General features: G+C 40.6%; 1 protein-coding gene and 1 long non-coding RNA gene across 6 annotated transcripts in view; one reads left to right on the top strand and one right to left on the bottom strand.

The window, feature by feature from the left end:
* LOC105493105 (myosin VA) overlaps nt 1–20,517 on the bottom strand; it is a 221,998-nt gene that overhangs the window by 123,820 nt on the left and 77,661 nt on the right. For all 5 annotated transcript variants that reach the window (XM_071066834.1, XM_071066832.1, XM_071066835.1 and 2 more), the window contains exons 2-4: nt 13,422–13,532; nt 8,388–8,559; nt 6,028–6,172 (exon numbers count right to left, since the gene is read on the bottom strand). In XM_071066834.1, the coding sequence (XP_070922935.1) occupies nt 6,028–6,172; nt 8,388–8,559; nt 13,422–13,532 (428 nt within the window). The remainder of the gene's footprint in view (nt 1–6,027; nt 6,173–8,387; nt 8,560–13,421; nt 13,533–20,517) is intronic.
* LOC112428034 (uncharacterized) overlaps nt 1–20,517 on the top strand; it is a 95,792-nt gene that overhangs the window by 15,059 nt on the left and 60,216 nt on the right. The gene's annotated exons all lie outside the window — the stretch shown is intronic.

Raw genomic sequence — 20,517 nt, 5'->3', positions numbered from 1 at the left:
CACTTGAGCCTAGGAATTTGAGACCAGCCTGGGCAACATAGTGAGATTCCATCTCTACAAAAAAGAAAAAATTAGCTGGGCATCATTGCACATGCCTGTAGTCCTAACTACTTGGGAGGCTGAGGTGGGAGGATCACTTGAGCCTCGGAGGTTGAGGCTGCAGTGAACCATGACTGTGCTACTACACCCTTGCCTGGGTGACATAGTGAGACCCTATATTTAAAAAAAAAAAAAAAAAAGAGGGCTCTGCCCTCATGGATGGATTTATGCAGTCATAATGGAAGTGGGTTAGTGATTGCAGTAATGGCATCCTGATGAAAGAATGAGCTTGGCCCCATTCCTGTCTCTGTCTTACATGCTCTCTTACCCTTCCACCTTCCACCATAAGATGACGCAGCAAGAAGGCCCTCAACTAGATGTAGCCCATCAACCTTGCTCTTTCCTGCATCCAGAACAATGAGCCAAACAAACTGCTGTTCACTATAAATTACCCAGTCTGGTATTCTGATATACCAGTATAAAACAGACTAAAGTACTCATAAAAATGGAGAACTCTAAAGAGAAATCATTTACTGTGAGCTGGGGTCATCTGAAAGTAAAACCTGAGTGGAATAATGAAGTATAAATATAAATTAGACAGATAAAAAAGCATGGAGCAAGATATTCTATGCTAAACAAAAGATGCAGAAATAGAACTATGCCATCTTAATGTGAGGGAACAGACCTGTTAGAATAGGGCCAGGTAGTTGAAAGTAAGAAAACTAAATGACAAAGAAGAAAGGCTTCAGAGTCTCAGAGCTGGATTCAAATTTCAGCTCTCAGATACCATTTATTAGCATATGGCCTGGACAAGTTACTTTCCTCACCTGTAAAGCAGTGGTGATCTGCTCCAGGGATGTAATGAGGATTACATGCCTTGCACCATGTTTGGTACATAGTAGACCTCTAAATATGGTAGCTATTTATTAATTTAAGTTAACCCACCTTTATATAAGATACATAAAATTATCCTTATGAGGTACCATGTATTACTTGAAGTCTATTTGCATAAACAGGATACTTAGCATCACAGGGCAGCTGAGTCTCAGCTGAAAGAGAAGAGATTTTATCATCCGTAATAGTGTGCACTTGGCCAGTGAACCTCTGCACAGTGGCGCACCCTGAGACCACATAACCAAATGATGGAAGGGGCCACCCTAAGGAAGGGCCTGGTAATAAATAAATTCAGAAATAATAAAATCAGATGAGAGGCTCAAGTCAATGAAAAGAGAAATGTAGACATAAGACCCCATAATGATGACAACTATGATGATAAGAACAGATCATATTTGAATAGAAGTCAGTATTTTTCGAAGGGCTTCTGTGTGTATCACCTAATATAATTTTCACCTCCAAAGTAAGCAGGAGAGACATGTTTTCCTCTTTGGAGGAAAGAGTAACACCAAGAGGTTAGATGGTTTGTCCAAGGCTGATGACTGGCATAGAGTAGAGCTGGGTTGTTACACCCCACATCTCTTGATTTCCAGGAGAAAATCTATGTAATGCTTCTTCTGCTTTGTTACACAGCTACCTACAATGGTCTCCCCTCAACTAAAAAGAAAAATGTTTATGCATTAGTTCTCATCAAATATAAAGATAACAAATGCATACCACAGAAACCTATACATGTAAAACTAGACCATCACTGACACCGTTCCATTTTATAGATGATAAAATGGAGACAGAGGGAGGCTAGATTTGAGCTTATATGGTCAGTTTTTGGTAGACAGTGACTAGTACAGATGTCTTTTTCACTAGACCAAAGTTAATTGCATATAACTAACTTATTTCAAGCAAATTTAAATAAATGAAACTTAGTCAATAAAACTGATTTACACTATCACTCACGGTGGAGAGAAAACACAGCAAAAAAATCCATCAGCACTACCTGGTTTTAAGGAAACAACACAAAACCAAACAAAAACCCTAGTTCCAGCATGAGAAAAGACTGGCAAGAATGTCAAACAAGAATAAGAGAAAAAAATAGGTATGGCAGTCCACTGAGTTTTTCTCCATGGTAAGTCAACAAGGACAGTTAAAATTAAAAGGCTATTCTAGGAAGGTATTTTATAAGGGCATTGTACTCTCTAAGGAGCATGTTTAAAAAGAAGCCATGAGTCAAGGATCCTGCTCAAGGATCCTGGTTATTGCTGATGTCACCGGACATAGATCTGCTTGGAAAGAATCCCTAGTATGAGTTTTGTTTTTACGATAGATGTCAAAAACATCTTTTCAACCTTAAAGATCTAAATTAGAACTCTGCTCCTTTCCCCCTACTCCCCACCCCACAACACACACAACCTGCTCTTCCTGCCATCTTCTACATCTCAGTAAACAGCAACTCCAACCTTCTAGGTGCTCAGTCCAAATCCTTACTGCCATCCTTAACTCCTCTTTTTCTCAAATAACCCCACATAAGCAAGCCTTTGGCGGTTCCGTCTTAAAAACATACCCAGAATTCATCTATGTTTTACCACCTCCACTAATTAAATGATCATCTCTTGTATGGATCAAGGCAATAATCTCCCAACTAGTCTCCTGGCTTCTAACCTTGCTCCAGCACAGTATGTTCTTTAATTTTTTTGTAACTTCACTTTTTTGTTTTTGTTTTTGTAGATAAGGTCTTGCTCTGTCACCCAGGCTGGAGTGCAGTGGCGCCATCTTGGCTCACTGCAGCCTTCAACTCCCGGGCTCAAGCGATCCTCTCACCTCAGACCTCTGAGTAGCTGGGAGTAAAGGCACATGCCACCAAGCCCAGCTAATTTTTGTATTTTGTTTGCAAAGGCAGGGTCTCATTATGTTGCCCAGGCTGGAGTGTAGTAGCACAATCATAGATTACTGTAACCTTGAATTCCAAGGCTTAAGTGATCCGCCTACAGACACGCGCCACCATGCCCAGCTAATACTTTTATTGTTAATCACGCCTGACTTCATGGGGTAGGAATTCCTGTCTATTTAATTTGTATCCCCCATGCCCAGAACAGTGCCTGGTGTTTGGACAGTGTTCAGTAAATCTCTATTAGATGAACGATGAATTGTACCTTCCCTGAAGACATGAGGGACCCCTAGAAATGATGGTAATGTGAAACACCAGGATTTGCATCCAGAAAGATGACATCTTTGTTTGACAAGAAAACAATGGCAAGAAATGATCCTGCAGCAGTTATTCCCTACTGTAAGCCTAAACAGATACAGTCTATTTAACTGTTGTGGTAGATGTTATGGGTACAGATCTATTTATATAAATGGTAAATATAATACCATATCTGATCGAGGCAAATTTTAAAACTGTCTGAAAAAGAAAACCAAGCAAAAGGAAAAAAGACAACCTTCAGTTAAGAAATCACCTTGAGTGACTGAGTCACAACAGATCATAATGAGAAGAAGAAACTACAGGAAACCAAGGTAAATCTAAAGGTAGAAAGCCATAAATATTCATATAAACCTAATACTATCTGTGAATGACCAGTAACAAAGATGGTAAGAGCTATGCTTTTGTATTTAAGACTACTACTTTCCAAAGAGTCATATAATTCTCTGAGCACTATACAATTATCTGAGATTATTTTTAGAGTCTAGCCCTCCATGTGATTTTTTTCTCTGCCCAGTAGTTCTCAGGTTGTACTAAGTGGTGTTGAAACTGTACTGCAATGCTCTGATACTATACAAATCAGCTATTGGTAGATTTTTCCCTTATAGATGGAATTTTCTTAATTTTAAGCTTAAAAAATAATTTTTCTTAAGCTTTGAACCCTAATTACTATTCTATGGCAGAAGCTGGCATAATATGACATGTTTTGTAGTGCTAACCTATGTTTAGTCATTTTATATTTAATACATTAATATTTCATAATGTCAGACTAATTGAATTTGAAAACTGGTCTTAGGCCGGGCGCGGTGGCTCAAGCCTGTAATCCCAGCACTTTGGGAGGCCGAGACGGGCAGATCATGAGGTCAGGAGATCGAGACCATCCTGGCTAACCCGGTGAAACCCCGTCTCTACTAAAAAATACAAAAAACTAGCCGGGCGAGGCGGCGGGCGCCTGTAGTCCCAGCTACTTGGGAGGCTGAGGCAGGAGAATGGCGTAAACCCGGGAGGCAGAGCTTGCAGTGAGCTGAGATCCGGCCACTGCACTTCAGCCTGGGTGACAGAGCGAGACTCCGTCTCAAAAAAAAAAAAAAAAAAAAAAAGGAAAACTGGTCTTCCTAGTTATGTGACTTTAGAAAAGTTACACAACTTCTCTGTGCTTCATTTTTCTCATTTGTAAAATGAAAATTAATAATAATACCAAATTCGGAAAGTTGCTATGAGAATAAAATTAGTTAATAAATGGAAAACAATTAAATAATGTCCTTCACAGAGCACATGCTAGCTGCTATTAGAAGTATCCACATTAATATTATTTTATTATTAAAAGGGCATAATGATTTCTAGGGCTTTGTCACTGAAATAATTCTAAAATTCTGTCACATGCTGGACCAATCATGTATACTCTCCCTGGCTGGAGAGGAGAAAATAAAAACCTCTGCAGTATTCGTTTTCTTTCCACCTTATAAATTACTTGTGGGTTTCCCATATTATATTTATAATATGTTCTGCTTTATAGGCTGGAGAAATGAATTAAACTTAAGCTATTCTTCTACACATTCACAGTTTTATATTTTATTATGTTATGCATAATCTAGTCTTGAAAATAGCATTTTTCTCCCATTTTCCACCCTCAAAATTTTGGGGTTCCATGGTTAATATAAGAGACATTTTGCCAGGTGCAGTGGCTCACGCCTGTAATCCGAGCACTTTGGGAGGCCAAGGCAGGTGGACCACGAGGTCAGGAGATCAAGACCATCCTGGCTAACACGGTGAAACCCCGTCTCTACTAAAAATACAAAAAATTAGCCGGGTGTGGTGGTGGGCGCCTGTAGTCCCAGCTACTCGGGAGGCTGAGGCAGGAGAATGGTGTGAACCTGGGGGGCGGGGCTTGCAGTGAGCTGAGATTGCCACTGCACTCCAGCCTGAGCGACACAGCGAGACTCCGTCTCAAAAAAAAAAAAAAGAGAGAGAGAGAGACATTTTGCAGATGCTGTTCAGGATAACTGATGCCCTATCATAGCATACTAACATTAAAATTCACACTTTCAGTTGGGCATGGTAGTGCATGCCTGTAGTACCAACTACTCAGGAGGCTGAAGAAGGAGGATCACTTGAACCCAGGAGTTCAAGTCCAGCCTGGGCAATATAGCAAGACCCCATTTTGAAAGAAAAAAATTTCACACTTTCCTTTAGATTTAATTCCTTAGGATTCAGAAAGATTTTTTTTACAGCTCCTAGGCCTTTTAGTTCTGGTCTATTACTCATTAGCTGACTGACATTGGGTAGGTCACTACACTAATCCTCTCATCTGTAAAACATAACATCTGCATCTGTCTTTTCCTAGTCACAGGATTATGATGAAATTTCAAAGGCAGTTTTTAAAAACTCTATGTCCCTTTATAAATGTGAGGCTTTTTTTTGTTTTTCTTGGGTTGGTTGGTTGTTTTTGAGATGCAGTCCTGCTCTGTGGCCCAGGCTGGAGTGCAGTGGCACAATCTCAGCTCACAGAAACCTCCGTCTCCCAGGTTCAAGTGATTCTCCTGCCTCAGCCTCCCAAGTAGCTGGGATTACAGGTGTGTGCCTCCACACCCAGCTAATTTTTGCAATTTTAGTAGAAGCAGAGTTTCGCGATGTTGGCCAGGCTAGTCTCGAACTCCTGACCTCAGGGGATCCGCCCACCTTGACCTCCCAAAGTGCTGGGATCACAGGCATGAGCCACCGTGCCCGGCCCACTTTATTATTTAATAATAATCCAAGCCACCTGAGACAAACTTGTCAAGGCTGCTTATTTAGTAATTATTTACAAAGTTGCTATCCACTTTAAAATATATGTGACTCAGCAAGAAGAAATCATCATATCTAATAGCCATAAAATAACAATGAAAGCTTCTACCAACCTGGCCATTTGCTTGTAAGCTTCTTCAGCTACTGCAAAGATATGTGGATCCATATCACCCATGTTCTGACCACTGTATGCATTAATAATATCTTCTCCATAAATAGGCAGCTGTTCATAGGGATTTATAGCTACTAGGACTATACCTGGGAATAGGGTGGGGGACAAGAAAGAAAAAGAAGTCAATGATACCCTAATGGGCATATCAAACTTAGTAAAGTCAGACTCACAGTTAACACAATCCTTCATTTCAATTTAGTTAATATTAAACCAATAAATTGAGGATCAAAATGTATCATAGTCTTTGCCTCTGAACCCATTATACATAGTTCTGCCTAAAACACCATTTAAAAACTGGACTAGGGGGCTTAAAATAATGTGGCAATGTTATAAGAACTTTAAATATCTTCATATATTTAATTCAAAAATTCCACTTTACTTCTACAATTTATCCAAATGAAATAATCAGAAATTCATGCAAAGAGGCTTTTTTCCCCCCCACAAAGATGTTTATCATAATGTTATCTGTAACAGTGAAAATGGAAACAAAATATTTAGGGCAAGGAGACTAGTTGAATGCATTCTGTTATATCCATATGATAGACTACTAAGTCACCACCAAAAATCATGTTTGTTTGTTTATTTTGAGACAGGGTCTCACCCTGTCACCCAAGCTGGAGAGCAGTGGTACTGTCTCGGCTTACTACAGCCTAGACCTCCCAGGCTTATGCAATCCTCTCACTTCAGCCTCCCAGGTAGTTGGGACTATGGACGTGCAACACCATGCCTGGCTAGTTTTTGTATTTTTTTGTAGAGACAGGATTTTGTCATGTTGCCCAGGCTTGAACTCCTGGGCTCAAGTGATCTGCCTGCCTCAGCTTCCCAAGGTGCTGGGATTACATGAGCCACAGCACCTGGTCCAAATCATGTTTTTGAAGGATATTAAAAGTCATAGGAAAATATAATGCAAAACTATATATAGACTGATTCCAATTTTATATCAACTTATACCTCTCATGCATATAAAGAAAAAGGATGTAAGTCAATATTAATACTGGCTATTTTTCAGTGGTGAGTTACATATAATTGTTTTTCCTTTTTTATACTTTTCTGTATCTCCTAATAATTTTTCAGTAGGTATATATTAACTTAATGAAGTCGTTCATTCAACAAATGTTTATTCAGTTCCAACTACATGTAAAGTCTTTTCTAAATGCTGAATTTACGACAGTAAACAAAACAAAACAAAAAGGCTAATCTTTACCCTCATGGAACTTAAATGCTAGTGGGAAATTCAGACAATTAACAAGATAAGTATGAAAATATATATATACACACACATAATCACAGATTAAATAGTAAGGAAAAGAAGGCAAAAAATAATGCAGGGAAGAAAGACAGTAAGGAGGGGTTTCTGCCTTGATAGGGTGGCCAGACAAGACTTCACTGAGAAGGCAACACATGTGCAAGGAAAAAAAATGGACGAAAAATAAAAATTGAGAAAAAGAAATAATTACCAGTAAAGAAAAGTAACTATCAATGATATAAAGGATGTCAATTATTTTAAGAAGAAAAGGTGGCTGTTCCTGTCTAAAACAGGAGAGTAATGAAAAAATCATGAATACTGAGTTGGGTATACCACACGAATGAATGAATCCAGATTTGAGCTTCAGAGGACAGAGTGATTAGTGAAAGAACGATAAGACGTCAGTGGAGAAAACATAGCCAGAGGAAAGGGAGAAAATAAAAGATAAGAACAAACCGGGAAAGAGAGAAAAAAGAAGGAAAGCTGGAGAAGGGGGAAAGGAACACAAACATACACACATGTGGAAGCTTTATTTCTTGGCGAGATAAAAATCACCATGAGCTGGGTGGCTGGCAGCTAACACTGCAATGAGCAGAGGCCCAGGCAAGCAGGAGTGAGCAAGACGAATCACCAGAGTCAAGTTAGTTCTGCATGGCGAGTAACTGACCACAAGATAACACTAAATCTCTTGAACCTGCTCCAAAGATAAGTCCTTGGACATCTACTCTTCGTGTAGTAGTTTTTGGAAGAGAAGAAAATAACTGGTGAATTTGGCACCAAATCTGACATATGACTTCTGTGAGGGAAAAAATTTCCAAAAGATGGGCCCAGTCTTTTTTACTTTTAGCAAAATTATGTAAGCTCACAAGTGAGTTTATTCAGCATAAATGTAACTTGGCTAATAAATACTGGTAAATCTTTCAGATAATGCTCAAGTGATTTTGTCTCTCAGAGAAAATCCAGCCACAGCCTGCTTTCCCCATGTACAATATTTCCATGGCTATGTCCATTCAGGAAAGAGTACACAGTCTATTCAGAAAGCAAAGCATACTTACCACAATATGTATAAATAAGTTTGGAATCAATAAAGCGGACTCTGAGATTATGGAGCACAGCAGGCTCATGAAGATAGCTGAGGGCTGTGAGGTCATTTTCACCAACAAGTATGTCAGGATTTCGTAAGTGAGGCAGCTCCTTGGTCTTTGGATCTAGACGGTATTCCAAATCCTGAAAATGCACAAGGCACAGAATCTAGATAAATTATGGCAAGGACTATGAAAAAGAGCCATGAATTTTGCTCACTTCCTATTCCTGATTTGCTTCTCAGCTATCAAATGCATTATTTTCCTAGCACCTTCCAATATCACAGAAGCTGGTGGAGATGGAAAACAGTATGAATTGTGTTTTCATCAGACATACTAACTTGTATTAACAATTTTTGCTAATATAGTTTGAAAAGTTATAGCCTAGACCTTTTTCACCCACCTACTGAATCAGAAGTTTTAAATTTTTAAATACATTTCTCTCCTCCATCCCCTTTTACCTATAAAAAAGTGGCAGACAATATAAAAGAGTGGTCAAGAGCTTGACTCTAGGATCAGATTGACCTGGATTCAAATCCTAATACTAATACTTACTTTTTATGTGGTTTTGAATTACAGTATTTAACCCAAATCCCTCCTTTGTAAAATAAGCTAACAGGGTTATGGTAAAAAGTAAATGAGGCAAGTCTGGCATGTGGTAAGTACTTAGGAACCCCTAAACCACGAGACCCAAGAATCCCCTGAAATTATGTGCAACACTCTGTATGTGCACGTGTGTACTTTTTTTGAGGCAAGACAATTCATAGTTTTCATTAGATTTTTGTTTTGTTTTGCTTTTTTTCTGTGCATAAGCTGATTCATTCATTAGAGTTAGGCTGGGTGCGGTGGCTCACACCTGTAATTCCAGTACTTTGGGAGGCCAAGGTGGGCGGATAAACTGAGGTCAGGAGTTTGAGACCAGCCTGATCAGCATGGTAAAACTCCGTCTTTATTAAAAATACAAAAATTGGCCACGTATGGTGGCTCACGCCTGTAATCCCAACACTTTGGGAGGCCGAGGTGGGTGAATCACCTGAGGTCAGGAGTTCAAAACCAACCTGGCCAACATGGTGAAACCCCATCTCTACTAAAAACATGAAAATTAGCCAGGCGTGCCAGGCGTGGTGGCTCACGCCTGTAATCCCAGCACTCTGGGAGGCCGAGGTGGGTGGATCACAAGGTCAGGAGATCAAGACCATCCTGGCTAACACGGAGAAACCCCATCTCTACTAAAAATACAAAAATTTAGCCAGGCATAGTGGCAGGAGCCTGTAGTCCCAGCTACTCGGGAGGCTGAGGCAGGAGAACGGCGTGAACCCAGGAGGTAGAGCTTGCAGTGAGCTGAGATCACGCCACTGCATTCCAGCTTGGGCGACAGAACGAGACTTCGTCTCGGGAAAAAAAAAAAAAAATTAGCCAGGCATGGTAGTGGGCACCTGTAATTCCGGCTACTTGGGAGGCTGAGGCAGGAGAATCACTTGAACCCTGGAGGCAAAGGTTCCAGTGAGCCAAGATCATGCTACTGCACTCCAGTCTGGGTGACAGAGCAAGACTCCATCTCAACAAAAACAAAAACAAAACAAAACAAAACAAAAATGACATTTTAATGGGGTTCCTGGTCCCAAAAGTTAACAAGCACTATTCACTTAACTTTTAATAGAGATGGGGTCTCACTATATTGCCCAGGCTGATCTTGAACTCCTGGGCTCAAGGGATTCTCCCACATTGGCCTCCCAAATGCTGGCATTACAGGTGTGAGTGACCACTACTAGCCACTACTCACTTTAAAGTCATGGGAATATGGCTTTATGGCATAGCCAACCATGAATATTGTCACTTAACTATATATTAAGGGGCAAATAACATAGGACAAGTGAATAGGAATAAAAATTCAATTTAGTGGTAGGGAGGGACAAGGTTTTGTAAAAAGCCAGTTTTGTTAATACTGAAAATATATACAGAGGTCAAATAGTCAAATCATATTTGAATGAATTATGCTAAAGGAGAGAAAAATTAACAATTTACCCCTTAGCATTTCTTGCTGCCTGCTTATCAGAGAGTATCACCCTTGCCTGGGGCTGACTGGTCCTTGCATTGGCCCTGTAAATACACAATTGTCTGTTCTGGTGTTAGCCAGAAGACTCCAGAATGGCAGAAGGGCAACCCAGAGCTCTTTTCTCAGTCTTCATTACAGGGTGGGGTTGTTTGTGGCGAGTGTGGGGAGGAGCTGAAATTGAAATGTTAGAGAAGACACTAATTTAAAAGGTAGAGAAGAGTCTGTAACATCTTCACAGAAATTTCTTTCTTGGAGTTAGCCTTTAAATGAACATAACCTGCTCTTCTAGAATCAATGGACATCATTAAATAAATATACTCTTCTACTATTACAAAAGCCATGCTTTCTCTATTTTAATCTAGGACCCTAAGTGACTATAGTTTCTAAAAAGAGAATGATTCTTGAATAGTTAGTGAATTTTATAATGTTTATTCTTCTTGTTTGACCCCGTCTCTATTCTTGCTTTTATTAAAGGTATGTATCATTCTATTTCTATATTTTTAAAAAATACTAAGGATTAATAAAATTAAACATAGACACTGTACTCTGCTTGGCAAATCTGCTTCTCATAGGGGTATGGATTAGCAATTCTGAAATAACTTTACATATGTAATGAATAAGTAATATATTATAGATAATGAAAACCAAAGAGAGAAGTTACAGTATACATAATCAAAGGAAGAATAATAGAATGAACCTGGTGGCATTGGACTGGAGAAAAAAGGATCCCTATTAACTCACGGGTTTTATTTTTTTAAAAGAAGGTCAAGGCTGGGTGCGGTGGCTCACGCCTGTAATCTCAGCACTTTGGGAGGCCAAGGTGGGTGGATCACTTGAGGTTAGGAGTTCGAGACCAGCCTGGTCAACATGGTAAAACCCTGTCTCTACTAAAAACACAAAAATTAGCCAGGCATGGTGGCATGTGCCTGTAATCCTAGCTACTCAGGAAGCTGAGGCACAAGAATCATTTGAACCCGGGAGGGGAGGCAGAGGTTGCAGTGAGCAGAGATTGTAGACTCCATCTCAAAAAAAAAAAAAAAAAGGTCAAGTGCGTAGCTAATGCCTTTAATCCCAGCACTTTGGGAGGATGAGGTAGAAGGACTGCTTGAGCCCAGTAGTTCAAGACCAGCCTGGGCAACATAGCAAGACATCCATCTCTAAAAACACATTTTATATATATAAAATATGTATATACAAACACATACACACATATGTAAACATAAAGTAAGTATAGATGGTTGAGTATACATTAGTATAGTATGCATACATATTAGTATCCATCTATCCATCCATGTATATATTTTTCACGCTCTGTATGCTAAGAGGGCCTAGAAGTGGTGTCATCTCAATAGCAACGAGCACACCTAGTGCACAGATCTTGGTTGTCAAATACTATCCTCCAATACAAGGTACCAGGGTTGGGAAAGGGGAAATACAGGGTAAGTGTCTTGGGGTACCAGGAGAAGTGTTATATCTTTTTAAAAAAAAAAAAAAAAGCCAGGCACAGTGGCTCATGCCTATAATCCCAGCACTTTAGGATGCCAAGGTGGGAGGACTGCTTGAGCCCAGGAGTTCAAGACTAGCCTGGGCAACGTATTGAGACTCCATCTCTACTAAAAATTTTAAAAATTAGCCAGGCATGGTAGCTCATGCCTGTGGTTCTAGCCCCTAGGGAGGCTGAGCTTGGGAGCCATGATCAAGCACTCCAGCCTGGATGACAGAGTGAGACACTCTCAAAAAAAATAAAAAAGGATAGGGACCTGTCAAAAAAGGCAAAGGACCCAATCTAAGAGAGATCTCAATGACCAAAGCTGGAACAATGTAACTAATAAAATAAGTAATGATAGTAATGAAGAATAAAAGAAATACCCATGAGTCCATAATACATGATTAAATTAATAAATAAATGGGACAGAAGAAACAATACTTCCTTCCCTATAGAAGAATTCTAGTTAATAAGTATACAAGGAAGGAAAGAAATGGAGAATCACCACTAGAACACAATAATACTTGCTGCAGGCAAGACACAGTAATGAACACTGGGCAAATATTAGCAGGCAAAGTTTAAGGAGAAGCAGGATATATGAGTGGCCTCAAAATATCTGCCCCAACACAGTGACATTTACTAATTACAAAGGGAAAACAGTAACTTTACAGTGGATAACATGGCAGACATCACCTTAAGCAACTGCTCATGACCAGTAATCTGCAAAACTCCGATGTAGTCAAATAGTATAAGCACTCATCTTAGAGTCATCTGTGTTCAAATCTCTCTTCAAATTCCAAAAGCCACTTCCTGGCTGTGTGACCTTGAGCAAAATTACTTAAGGTCTCTGAGGTTTGGCTTTCTTATTTGGAAAACAGTGATTATATCACCTGCCAACCCATAGGGTTGGTGTGAAATTTAACATGAGAAAATCCACTCCAAAGTGCCGGACATTTTGCCTAACACGGAGCAGATGACCAATAAATGTTAAATAAGTTAATTCCCTAGTTTGGTATTCAATGCCCTCCTAATTGGCCTAATTCTTCCCTGCCTTCATCCCAGCTAGTGTCTTCCCCTCAGTTTTGCTCTCCATGCTGCCACCAATGAGTCTTCTCTAAGACCTGGCAACATGCCTCTTTTTAAAACCACTACAAGCACTCCCCATAGCACACCAGTTTAAATGCAAGAGTTTTAGGATTAGATATGAATCTAAACCTGACAATCGTAATAAATTCATAGGTCAAAATAAAAGCTTTTAAAAGTATCTGCTATTTTCACTAATCTATGCCATTAAAAACGCTATCAGAATAGAAAATTGAGTTTGCCATTTTTACTAATTTAGTAAGTAAAAATTCTAGGTAAGTTCAAAATTTAACTTCCATTGAGAGTTTACTTCACAGTAAACTTACTCTTTTGAACTCCCTTCACTTTATGCCAAGGACGACAAATGAAAGTGAGATCTCACCTTTCCTTCCTCGAGGTGAAGTAGCAGGACTTTATCTCCTGGCTTATAATCTTTGAGCAGCTCTGCTGACTTCCAGACTTCCTCTGGATCAGGTATCCAAACCCTGGCAAACTAGAAGACAAAAAGAAAAAAATTTAAACTAGCAAACCAATTATTTTACAATAATATATAAACATATAACTATTTATAATTAAACAATTTATGAAAAAAGACATCTTGGCCAATATGAAATTTCCTTTTTTTTTTTTTTTTTTTTTTTTGAGACAGAGTTAAGCTCTTGTCACCCAGGCTGGAGTGCAGTGGCCCGATCTCAGCTCACAGCAACCTCCGCCTCCTGGGTTCAAGCAATTCTCCTGCCTCAGCCTCCTGAGTAGCTGGAATTATAGGCACCTGCCACCACGCTCAGCTAATTTTTGTATTTTTAATAAAGACAGAGTTTCGCCATGTTGGCCAAGCTGGTCTCCAAACTCCTGACCTCAGGTGATCCACCCGCCTTGGCCTCCCAAAGTGCTAGGATTACAGGTGTGAGCCACCATGCCCGGCTGAAATTTACTTTTTAAATTAGTAAACAAAAAATATTTTAGCCCTCATAGCACCACCATTCCCAAATTATACAAAAAGTGTGTTCTGACAAAACAGTTATGATCAAAGCTTGACTTTGCTTTATACAGTAAATGCCACCTGAAAGTATAATTTTAGGTTAAAATGTACATATAAGATCTATTTTTGAAGCTATGGTATTGTGGTTCTGCCAGTTTCAATAGCTCAGACATCTTTTTATGGCTGAGTTTACAATTTGGAATTTTTTTTTTCTTTTGAGACAGAGTCTCGCTCTGTTGCCCAGGCTGGAGTGTGGTGGCACAATCTTGGCTCAATGCCACCTCTGCCTCCCAGGTTCAAGCGATTCTCCTGCCTCAGCCTCACGAGTAGCTGGGACTACAGGCATGTGCCACTGTGCCCAGCTAACTTTTGTATTTTTAGTAGAGACGGGGTTTCACCGTGTTGGCCAAGCTGGTCTCGAACTCCTGACCTCGTGATCCAAAGTGCTGGGATTACAGGCATGAGCCACCATGCCCCGCCCACAATTTGGATTTTTTATTGTGGTTTGCATCCTGTGCTCCGCAAAGCCTCAACGATTTCTCAGATATCCTTCAGGAGCCATCACAGAAGGGAGAAGAGGAGAATAAAAATAACAAATTTTTAAAAACTGAAAAAACACTGTTGTTCAGCATTTTGCCTTCATTATTTTATAAAGATGAGTGGGAAATGTAAAAATGGCACAGCCAGTCACTAATAAACTTAGCTCCTGCAGCCTCAACACCATGAAAAAGGCATGGTAATCATCAGGGATTCCTAAAGCAGCAAATATTTTGCTTCAACTAGACACTCTCTGGACATAAGCCAGAAGATTATGTGGTCAATTTTGAAGAAAAAGAACAAAATATACTAACATGCATAAATCTTTCAAATACCTCATTGAAGAAGTGTTTTATGTGCTTGGACTCTCTGGGAAGAAATTTCCCTTTAAAACACGCATAACACTAAACCTAAATGCCCATTTTCATGAACAAATCACATATGAAAACAGGAATCCTAGATTCAGCCAGCAAAAGAAAGACATGATACAATCAATCATGGCTGGCATGGGCCCGACTGAACCCGGTCTCTGGCCTGTATCTGTATCCGCATTTCATGTAAATTCACCTCTACATTTCATTTTTAACAATGATCAGGGTACTAATTTACTTGGAGCTTTGAGAAGGAGCATCTGGATTTGAGTATGTTTAATGTGGGGCAACTTCACAAAGAATTGTGATAATGTAATGACTATTCTAAGTACTGGGCACAAAGTTCTGGAAGCTTGTAACAAGGTCATTCCCAAGAACAAGAGAAATTTATATGACCCAGTGATGAACTTACAGATAGGAGAAAGCGAAAAGAAAGTGGGTGAACGAAAGTACAGGTAGATCTGAGATTCAAGATAATTTAAATTAAACGTCTCCTGTAAGAAAAACATTTCAGCATGCCATGCCACTGTCCTGGATATTATGTTAACCTCTTCTTTTTTTTTTTTTCTTTTTTTTCTTTTTTTTGAGATGGAGTCTCACTTTGTCACCCAGGCTGGAGTGCAGTGGCGCAATCTCGGCTCACTGCAACCTCCGCCTCCTGGGTTCGAGCGATTCTCCTGCCTCAGCCTCCCGAGAGCTGGGACTATAGGCACATGCGACCACGCCCAGCTAATTTTTTTACATTTTTAGTAGAGACAGGGTTTCACCTGTTAGCCAAGATGGTCTCGATCTCCTGACCTCATGATTCGCCTGCCTTGGCCTCTCAAAGTGCTGGAATTACAGGCATGAGCCACTGTGCCCAGCCTATGTTAACCTCTTTACTGACAAATATTTTCAAGCCTTCCTATTAGGAAGTTGCTGTGGTATATTGCCGTAGTTTCCAAACTACCAGATTTCATGGCTGGTAAAAATTTTTTTTTCAAGTTTGGGGACTGATATAAGGTTATTAACTAACTTTTGACAAGTAAGGTTACAAAACCATTAATTATTGGCAGCACTTACAGACAAGTAGAGGCTAAGGCCCTCACACTCAGCACAGGCAACATAAATACCAATCTACTATCTAATATCACCATCGTTTTATAAAATGAAGGACATTTTAACAAGAAAACAGTAGGACAAATAGCCATCATAGTTTTTTGGTTTTCTGTTTTTCGGACACGGAGTTTTGCTCTTGTTGCCCAGGTCGGCTCACTACAGCCTCCAGTTCCAGGGTTCAAGCAAGTCTCCTGCCTCAGCCTCCCAAGTAGCTGGGATTACAGGTACCCGCCACCACGCCCAGCTACTGTTTTGTTGTTGTTTTATTTTTAGTAGAGACAGGATTTCGCCATGTTGGCCAGGCTGGTCTCAAACTCCTGGCCTCAGAGAGTGATCCTCCCACCTTGGCCTCCTAAAGTGCTGGGATTACAGGCCTGGCCCTCACAGTTAACACGCAAATCCCTTACCATGGTCTACAAAGGCCTTCATGACCTGTCCTTTCCTTCCCCTGCCAACCTCTAAGCCGGAGCCATGCAGATCTTATTTTAGTTCTTCAGGAACATAGTTTTGTTTGCTCCTGTCTCTAGACCCTGGCCCTTGTTAATTCCTCTGTAATGTACTTCTCCCAGATCTGCTTATGCCTGCCTCCTTCTCACTTACATGATAGCTCAAATGTAAACCTCTTCAGAGAGGCATTCCCAGATCTTTCTAGCTGAAATCAATCCAAACTACGATTACCGTTCTCCATTTTACAGTCTTCAGCGCTGTTATTCACTATCTGAAATCACTTGCTGTTATGTTGTCTATTTACTTATTTACTGTCTCTCTTCCTTCATTAGAACATAAGTTCCGTGTCTGTGTTGTTCAACACTGCAGGCAGTACTTAGAAGAGTACCTGACACACAGCTGGTGCTTAGTAAGAATTTATCAAAAGAAGATCAGAATAAAAGGCATCTCTTTAAATTGAATATAAGTAGTACGATTAAAAGCTCACTCAATTGCTTTAATTTTATCTTATTATTACCAACACATACAAACTTTTAATCTAAACAGTTTGCAGAGGAAAGAGTATGGAACTAGACTATGGGTTCTAGTCCCAGGGCTACCAGATGGGCCTTGGCCTTTATTTCAGGCAACAATAAAATGAGGATGACAACAATAGTCTTCCAGTTTATTGCAAAGGCTTACACACATAGAAACTTCATGAAAAGCATAAACCAATATATAAGTACAGGGTGGGGTTGTTACTGTTTTTTCCCATAGGAAGTGATTTCTAAAGTCATATATCAAACATGTCACTGAAATCTGTTTTACAACTTTTTTCCCAGGTACACAGTCCATAAACTGAGTAATATCTGTACATATCACTAAAGCCTTACTCATGCAATACATATTTCTATGTACTAACTGCTCCCAATCTGAAGCTTATTTACAAAGACAACATTTTTGTAGCTTTCTCGGGAAGGCATTACTGGTTCCAGAAAAGATATATAAATATAAAGAGATTAAGAGTCGGGATGGGCACGGTGGCTCATGCCTGTAATCCCAGCTCTTTGGGAGGCCGAGGTAGGTGGATCTCTTGAGCTCAGGAGTTGGAGACCAGCCTGACCAACATGGTAAAACCCCACCTCTACTAAAAATACAAAAATTAGCCAGGCATGGTGGCTCGTGCCTGTAATCCCAGCTCCTCAAGAGGCTGAGGTGGGAGGATCACTTGAGCCCAGGAGGTGGAGGTTGCAGTAAGCTAAGATCACGTCACTGCACTCAAGTCTGGGCAACAGAGTGAGACTCCATCTCAAAAAAAAAAAAAGAGAGATTCAGAATCATGAAATGACCTATTACCTTGACTGATGAAAACACAAAAAAGGAAAATGTGTCCAAGTGAGTTTGTAAAAGCATGACTGACCAGTGCCTAAACATGAGGAGACTTGAAATCTAGAAAGCGCCTTCATGCTCTGTGTCAGTAGGGAGCTCCAGCTCAGATTTCCACAAGTATTTTGCAAACAGTAGATACTTTGCCAAAGACTAGATTTCCAAGGGCTAGATGTTAACAACACTTACAGATAAGGAGTGGAAGGCTAAGGCCCTCACATTCACCAAAAGCAAGATATTTAAAGACTGAACACCACTCTCATAACCAACTTCCTCTTTATCTTAGCTTTACCTCTGGGGAAAGCATACAAGGAGAAATAGGTCAGAAACCATTCTATTATTACCATTGCCTTTCTGTGTTTCTTTTCCATCTTAACCAATGAGATCAGTGACTGCAGAAACAACTATGCCAGAAGGGGGTCAATTTGAGGATATATACCTTAGATGCTGAAACAGGGAAATCTCAACCTGACACGCCACTTCCTACTGCCTTTGTCACTTCCAACCCTGCCTCCCACTCTTCCTCCAGGCCGCGATGCAAAGACACACGGCAGGAATAGAACTAAACTTGTCCAGTCACATCCAGTGAGAAGACCGGGGGAAGGGAGGCAAGAAGACAAGGCCACTGGAACGCATGAGAAACCTAGAAATAGGACACAGTGTGAGTCCGGCAGGAATCAGAAACAAGGATAGACACTGCCCACTAAGTCTGCAGAAGGCCCTCCTGATGAAAAAGAAGCAGTTAGAAAACGATAACCCTGGCCAAAGTGAATCAAACTGGACACAGCCCCCAGCAAGGCAAGGGAAGTCCCCTGTTGAGAGACAGGACTAGCTGGATTTCCTAGGCCCACTAAGAATCCCTAAGCCTAGCTGGGAAGGTAACTACATCCACCTTTAAACACGGGGCTTTAAACACGGGGCTTGCAATTTAATTCACACCCGACCAATCAGAGAGCTCTCTAAAATGCTAATTAGTCAAAAACAGGAGGTAAAGAAATAGCCAATCGTCTATCGCCTAAGAGCACAGTGGGAGGGACAAGGATAGGGATATAAACCCAGGCATTCCAGCCAGCAACGGCTACCCTCTTTGGGTCCCCTCCCTTTGTATGGGAGCTCTGTCTTCACTCTATTAAATCTTGCAACTGCACTTTCTTTTGGTCTGTGTTTGTTACGGCTCAAGCTGAGCTTTCGCTCGCCATCCACCACTGCTGTTTGCCGCTGTGGCAGACCGGTGGCTGACTTCCATCCCTCCAGATCCGGCAGGGTGTCTGCTGTGCTCCTGATCCAGCGAGGCGCCCATTGCCGCTCCCAATCAGGACAAAGGCCATTGTTCCTGCACGGCTAAGTGCTGGGTTCGTCCTGATCGAGCTGAACACTAGTCACTGGATTCCATGGTTCTCTTCTGTGACCCATGGCTACTAATAGAGCTATAACACTCACCACATGGCCCAAGATTCCATTCCTTAGAATCCGTGAGGACAAGAACTCCAGGTCAGAGAACATGAGGCTTGCCACCATCTTGGAAGCGGCCTGCTGCCATTTTGGAAGCTGCCCGCCACCATCTTGGGAGCTCTGGGAGCAAGGACCCCCTGGTAACGCAGTCATGTAACTGGATTCTGTCATGATTAGCTAACAAAGGGTTAGGCTCTCTTTCAGTGATCCCCGTTTGTGCTCTTTCAATGATTCCCGTTTCCTCTTCTCCACTCACACTACTCTAGATCTAGTCCCTCATTATCTTGTGAGAGTCTCTCAAACATCTCACTTACGCTACCTGAGACCTTATTTTAGTTATTCATGAATCTACCTACCTTCCATACCAGACTATATACTCTTTCAAAGCTATCTTTGAATCCCCTCTGAAGTCAACCAAGTTCCTGGCCCACAATTTGTGGGCAGCACATATACGTTGATTTTATTTAAGACTGAGATAAGGCAAGGCAAGGAAGAGAGATGAGAAAAATTGGAAACATTCCACAGGCTTAGCTCAGGATTTTCCATGAAGTCATACCAGAGTTTGAGGCCACCAAACAGGGTTGGGACGGGGCATGAATCAGAGGCTTAGAGAAGAGAGATTCATGAAGTAGTAGGTAAAGAAAGAATAAATAATGATGTAGAAACGTAGAAGAAGGAAAAAGAAGAGCCTGAGATTTGAAGTACTGTGATTAAAGAAAAAAGCTTAGGGGGGGGAGAAATGAGAAAATAAACCTAAATTACATAAAACTTAAGCACACAAAGATTTGTGACAATTCAAATGAACCACTTGATAAAAAATGAGAATAAGAATAAAATGAAGATGGACTAAATTTTATAATAGCTAAAATCTGATAAAATAATGCTAACACAGATTTAACCTGCATAACAGCTTGCAAGGAAAATAAAAGACATCTGTCCTTCCACAATACAATTTAATGAGGCCTGCCTGGCAGCAATGAGGTAATTTTGACAGAGTCTAAAAGAGCACTAGAAAGGCAGGTTCAAGGGACATGCTGGCACTGGTACATGCCAGAGAGGGGCACCAGTGTTGGCTCACCTAGCACTGCCCTTGCACCTTCTTGGGGGTTACACCCAGCCTTGCACATTTAAGGAGGCACCAGTCTTTTTTTTTTTTTTTTTTTTTTTTTTGAGATGGAGTCTCGCTCTGTTGCCTAGGCTGGAGTACAGTGGCACAATCTCCGTTC

Source organism: Macaca nemestrina, chromosome 7 (genome assembly GCF_043159975.1).
Source record: "Macaca nemestrina isolate mMacNem1 chromosome 7, mMacNem.hap1, whole genome shotgun sequence".
NCBI classification, from domain to species: Eukaryota; Metazoa; Chordata; class Mammalia; order Primates; family Cercopithecidae; genus Macaca; species Macaca nemestrina.
This window is presented reverse-complemented; position numbering and strand designations above follow the sequence as displayed.